The 6,000-nt window shown below is 34.1% G+C and overlaps 1 protein-coding gene and 1 pseudogene across 3 annotated transcripts; both read left to right on the top strand.

Annotated features, from left to right (window-relative positions):
* Window positions 1-588: 588 nt before the first annotated feature.
* Window positions 589-1,495, top strand: LOC100814853 (manganese-dependent ADP-ribose/CDP-alcohol diphosphatase-like; annotated as a pseudogene).
* Window positions 1,496-3,262: 1,767 nt separating this feature from the next.
* On the top strand, window positions 3,263-5,615 carry LOC100807021 (tRNA-splicing endonuclease subunit Sen2-1). Of its 3 annotated transcripts, XM_041014926.1 has the most exons (4): window positions 3,263-3,408; window positions 3,716-3,965; window positions 4,456-5,276; window positions 5,419-5,615. In XM_041014926.1, the coding sequence occupies exon 3, from the start codon at window positions 4,461-4,463 to the stop codon at window positions 5,226-5,228; it is 768 nt and encodes a 255-aa protein (XP_040870860.1). In that variant the 5' UTR covers window positions 3,263-3,408; window positions 3,716-3,965; window positions 4,456-4,460; the 3' UTR covers window positions 5,229-5,276; window positions 5,419-5,615. The 3 variants fall into 3 exon arrangements, with proteins under 3 accessions (XP_040870860.1, XP_006578664.1, XP_006578665.1); XM_006578601.4 differs by lacking the exon at window positions 5,419-5,615 and having other exon boundaries at window positions 3,264-3,408; window positions 4,456-5,363; XM_006578602.4 differs by lacking the exon at window positions 5,419-5,615 and having other exon boundaries at window positions 3,274-3,408; window positions 3,737-3,965; window positions 4,456-5,363.
* The last annotated feature ends 385 nt before the right edge of the window (window positions 5,616-6,000 follow it).

Below are 6,000 nucleotides of genomic sequence, written 5' to 3'. Positions count from 1 at the left end.
GAGGCAGAATCCAAGTTAATGTCTTTCTACTGCACTTTCTCATGAATTATGTGATGATGAAGCCTAATTTTTTGAATTGAAAAGCATATCTATGTTTTCTTCATAGTATTCTTTAGCCATTAACCTTCTTTCATCTTCCCTAAACGCAGAGTAAATTCTGAAACTCCTATTAACCTCAACTTTGCATCCATGCAAACAATGCAATTTTCCAAATTGAAAAGAAAATAGAGGTTGCTCATCTCAAATACCTGCTGCTTTGGCCTTCATTCATCAGAGTCTTTTCTTTAAATATCTCTAAGCTCCAGTATGCAATGGGGAGGGGGGTGATACTATTTTTTTTATAAGATATTGTTTATGCTTTGAATCAGATAATTTGAAACAGGCCAAGTTAGCAACCCAACAATATGCTTGTTTTTTGTTTGTGCTGTGTATTTTCCCCCTTCTAATTCTCTGAATAATTGCTGAGCTTGAGAATGAGATAGCTGGTTCCTGTATGTGTTATTTCAGACAAGATTGTTCTTGGAATGTACTACTTGGATATCTTTATAGATGTTAAATGTATTATAGGGTCACGCAGAGAGAGACATCATGGTTTCTTCTAATGGACTAGCTACTATACAGCCTCTTTTTTTCTTTTGGATTGATTTCTGATGTCCAATATGCCGACATTCCTGATGGCCGCTCATTCCTTGGTGTTCCATGGTATTATAGGCATAGTATTTTTGTGTTGCGGAGAGCGGTTAAAGAATGGAACACTCATCAGAAGCATAAGTTTGCTATTAATTTTGGAGATATTGTTGATGGATTTTGCCCCAAAGATCAGTCTCTTGGTACTATTAAGAAAGTAGTGGACGAATTTGAGATGTTCAGGGGAGGACTTGTGTATCATATGATTGGCAATCATTGCCTATACAATCTTCCTCTGCTGTGAGTTACTTCCATTATTGAAGATCAAAAACACTTGATGGCCGTGCTTACTATGATTTCTCACCAGTGCCTGAATATAGATTTGTAGTTCTGGATGGCTATGACATCAGTGCCATTGGTTGGCCAAAAGATCATCCTAAAAGATTGGAGGCCTTGAAAATCTTAAGGGAGAAGAATCCAAATGAAGATAAGAACAATCCAGTAAATATGGAGGGGCTTGAAAGAAGGTTTCTCATGTTTAATGGAGCAATTGGAAAGGAACATATGGAATGGTTGGATGGTGTTCTCCTTCAGGCAACAAAATTTAAACAGAAAGTGGTTATCTGTTGCCATCTATCTGCCTCTTGATCCTGGCGCGGCAAGTGAGAAGGGACTTGTGTGGAATTATGATGAAATAATGAATTTGATACACAAATACAATTGTGTTAAGGTATGTCTTGCTGGACATCATCATAGAGGTGGATGCTCCATTGATTCTCGTGGGATACACCATAGAGTTCTTGAAGCTGCTTTGGAATGTCCTCCAGGTACGGATGCATTTGGACACATTGATGTCTATGATAACTGACTGAATGGAAAGTACAGACATGCATTTTAATCCCCCAAGTTAATTTGTATGACTGGATGATGTTTGGGAGAAGAATAATTCTAAATGCTTATCCAATATCCTTGTACTCATCTTCCTAATTTTTTATATGGTAAGTATTGAATGCATATTATATTTCCAAGACATCAAATTCATTTATTTTTTCATTTAATACTTTTTTTTTTATAAAGTAGTAGTAAGATTTGTAGGAAAATAAACATTACTATTATAAGAATACCTACTAGTACTATTTTTTAGTTAATCATTGATCGAGTACCTATGATATTGTTCTAGTCTACCAACTGGGAAGCTTCTATCTAAAGTTGGAATAACTTGAGCTGGTACTGATAATTTGCAGGAACCAACCAGTATGTGCTCAACATGCTCCTTCCTTTTGAGAGAGGGAAGGATGCAACACGCAGCATTGCTTAAACATGCTTTGCATGTGGATAGTGATTGATCTTGTAAAACTGTTACGTAGTGTTGCTTTCGTTATTTGACAAATATTCATTTGAAATTTTTTTCATGCTCTTTCATCAAGGTTATCAAATTCGAAAGTTTATATAAACTCGACAGAATTTTATTTTGGTAAAGAAACTGCATGTTTGACTGCTTCTACTTCAACTTTCAACTTAATTCATCTCAGGTGGCTCAGCTCTTTACAAGAAATTGGAGGTTTTTATGTTCTTGAATTCATCCCATAGATATAATTGGCCTTGAAATAGTTTAAACAAAAAGTATAAAAAGAAATGGTATAAAACATGCATATCTATAAGTTGGACTATCAAGCACAACGGAATGCAAATTAAATATTATAATTAATAATTATCAATAGTCAAATTACAGATCTGTGGTTAAATAAATTTCCCACACATTATTTAATATTCTTGGATGGGAAATATTTCTTGAACACGCTAATCTCTAACAGGAGAGATAAGGAAATAATAGGAAGTGATAGATGTAAAATAGGTATTTGATGTATGAAGAGGATGATAAAGCCAAATAATATTTAGATTAAACGAAATGGATTTTAACCTGTATAAATTATTTGATGTATATAAAAAAATCTTGGTTGAAGTAAAAAAAAAAAAAACTAGATGTAATTTTGGTTGATTAGACAAACTAGGATAAACACTCTGTAATTTTCTTTGATCCTTCTATCTCTTTTTCATTGTGTTTATACTAACCTTCAAAGAAATAAGAGTTGATATTGTAATAAAAAAGTTTTATGTTTTGCTCAACGAGACTCCATGAAACTAAGTTTTCTCAAAAGCTTTTGGTGCCAAATGTTCAGCATTAAAATAGAGGGACTACAAGACATTAAAACAGTATGTGTGGAAATTAAAATTGATGTTATTTTAATTATAGGGATTAAGAGATAAAATTTATACGATCACGAGTAATTAAATTTTTATTGATTTTTTAAATCTTTAAATGAGTGTAGGGTCATCGATCTCTGATGCTGAATTTTTTTGGGATTCTTGCCCTTTTCAAATTACTTGATTTACTTTCCTTGTTTTTGTTGATGGAATGGGAAGAATAGCTTTGTCAACGGATTCTTGCCCTTTTCAAATTACTTGATTTTCTTTTTTTTCCTTTCTTACTGATAAAAAGACTGCGGATCATCAAATTTTTATTTATTTTTAATTATGTTGTTGATAAAAAAAACCTGTTTAATTACTTTTTAATAAGATTTTTTTTTCAATTATATTTTTGTTTTTTTTTAAATATTAAAACCTCAAGGAATATAAATAAAAAATAGGTCAATGGGTATGAGGTGGAGGGAGTACTTTCTTCCCAAGTCCAAATCCATTCCATTCATTTTGCTGTCTCTCTGTTTTCAACAAACGTCCACAACAACACATTTCGCCGTTTCAAATTACTACTTGACACCGGTACGTCCTTCTAATCTCTCTCCCCCTTTATTCAAGATGATTCTCTTTATGCTATTCTGAACTGAAACCAATTGTTTCTTCACGTATCTATTCTCTTTCCTTTTCGCCATTGCAAGGTCACTGGGTTTCTGATTTTCCCATAGTATTTTAATACCTATGCATACCTTTGAGATGATTTCACGTTTCAGCAAGAAAGCCACAATTTTTTTAAAAATATATATATAATTCAGGGTTCTATCCTATGGGTTTTTTTTTTTTTTTGGAAAACTGAATTTGTGATGTGATGCATGACCCATTTCCACTGAAGTCTGAAGTCCTAATTCACTAGGACGTTAGACCAGAGATAGAAGAAGGGAGAGTGGAAAATTTCGGAGGCAAGAGGGACGGCGCGGACGCTTTCTAGCGATAGTTTTAAGTGTCGCTTCGCAAATCGCCACAAAAAAACACGCGTGACGGGAGAGGTGCTCATATTTAGTGTCCATCGTGTCTTGAAAAGGATTGCTTCCAAAGGAAGAGAGTCTTGCGGTGTAGCGGCGCTATTGACTACATAGCTTATAGTAAGATGTCTATTTTAGCGCATGAAACCATTTCATTTAGCACTCACCTCTCTTAACTAACTCTAGTTTATGTTTTTATTTGGGGATTGACAAATTATCCTAATAGCTCTTTCATCTCTTTGATAAAAATCAGATATGCAAAGTTAACCCTCCAAATTACGTCCACAATTGGACACAATAAATAGACTGATTCTTCCTTTGATTTATGTTGATTTTCAGCAAATTTGATTTATTTTTGTTTTACTCAATGCTTTCAAGTAAACTAATATAATTTATTTGATGGTTGTTTTAGCAAGTGTACAAAATTGCTCATGTTTGTAAATTGTGAGTTGGCCAAGCAAATGACAGAGCTTTTTCTGTGCATTCTGGTGATTGTTTGGGGAAACTTGAAAATCTTTTCCACCTTTTTATTGCAAGAAATTTTCCTATCATTTGCCATTACCTTTTTGATTGACTTGGTTTTGACACATCTGTTTACTCATTTTGTGAGTCCAAATGGCACCAAGATGGAAAGGAAAAGATGCAAAAGCTAAAAAGGATGCACAAGCTGAAGCACTCAAGGAACCCATGTCAAAGATTGTATCTCAAATTCAGTCTTCTCTAGTTCAATCAGATACTCGTGGATTTCTCTCTGGTAGTAGTGTACACTTAGTAGTGGAAGCAGAACAACTTCATTTGCTCGATAAAGCATGTTTTGGCTCACCTGTGAGAACAGTTGAAAAGGACAAACCCCGGTTTCAATTAAGCTTTGAGGAGGCATTCTACCTATGCTATTCCTTGAAATGCCTTAAGATTAATAATGACAGTGATGATACTAGTTCCCAAACCGATGAAGAGCTGTGGCATTACATGAAGTCAAAGAAAGAAACATTCCCCTGTTTCTACAAGGCTTATTCCCACCTGAGAATGAAAAACTGGGTAGTGAGGTCAGGAGCTCAGTATGGTGCAGATTTCGTTGTCTATCGTCACCATCCAGCTCGGGTCCATTCGGAGTATGGTGTGCTTGTTTTATCAGATGAGGAAGATAAAGATCTAAATGGAAGGTTGAGAGTATGGTCTGATGTTCATTGCACAACTCGACTTCTTGGAGGCGTTGCAAAAATCTTATTGGTTTTGTATGTCAATAGAAATGGTGGCAGCAATGAGTCTCCATTATGTTTGGCAAACTACACCGTTGAAGAGCGCACAATCACCAGATGGAATCCAGAACAATGCCGCGAAAAGATGGTAGTTCATGCTAATTCTGATAACGGAACTGGGTAATACTTCATCATATGGACACAACAAAATATATCAAACATGAAAAGAAAGGTATTTTTTTATTGTCTTTGTCCAAAGATATTAGTTATTCAAGCATAACAATATTCTTAAAGATTTATGCATTTATAATATTCTTAAGATTTCATTCCTTTTTTATTTAAAGTTATTGTCGTTTTACTTTTTATTTTTGAAGGTTCTATATGCTACTCAGTGGAAACTACACAACTAGTTTTTTTTTTTTTTCCTGTACCAAGAAAAAAGAAACTAAACGACTAGTCTTCTTTTGTTCTTGTTGTTTTTTGTGTTTTGGTTTGAACCTAATGTTTAGTCACTGGTGAAACCACTTCGGTTTATAATTTAGGTTTAATTGTATTTTTAGTTCTTATGTTATGTGTGATTTTGTTTCTTGGTTTTAATTGCTCATGTTCACATTTGAGTAAAATCCTTCTTTTAGTTTTATACTTTTCCCTTCTTTCCCCTCCTCTGAAGTCTGAACCATGATTCTAACATGGAATCGAAGCGATACCACCCACCTTGATTTTTTCTTCCCGCTGTTTTGTTCATTTGGTTTTTTTTTTTTCTCTTCTCTGTTTTCTTTCTATTTTCATTTTCCTGAGAAAATTCCTAACAGATTGACCATCATTGTTTCCTCTTATTCGTTTCTCTGTTTTTCGATTTGTTTTCTCCCTGTTCTTTTTCTCAAGAAAACCTTTGCTCTGTTATTCACTTTTTCTTTGAATTGGATTTGGTGAATAAATTCTTGCCAGTCTTGAAC

Source organism: Glycine max, chromosome 4, assembly GCF_000004515.6.
Source record: "Glycine max cultivar Williams 82 chromosome 4, Glycine_max_v4.0, whole genome shotgun sequence".
Lineage (NCBI taxonomy): Eukaryota > Viridiplantae > Streptophyta > Magnoliopsida > Fabales > Fabaceae > Glycine > Glycine max.
The sequence above is the reverse complement of the archived record's forward strand: the minus strand, read 5'-3'. Positions and strand labels throughout refer to the sequence as shown.

Excerpts from the sequence above, each read along its gene's own strand:
- LOC100807021 (XM_041014926.1), top strand. The coding sequence starts at position 4,461 with ATGGCACCAAGATGGAAAGGAAAAGATGCAAAAGCTAAAAAGGATGCA.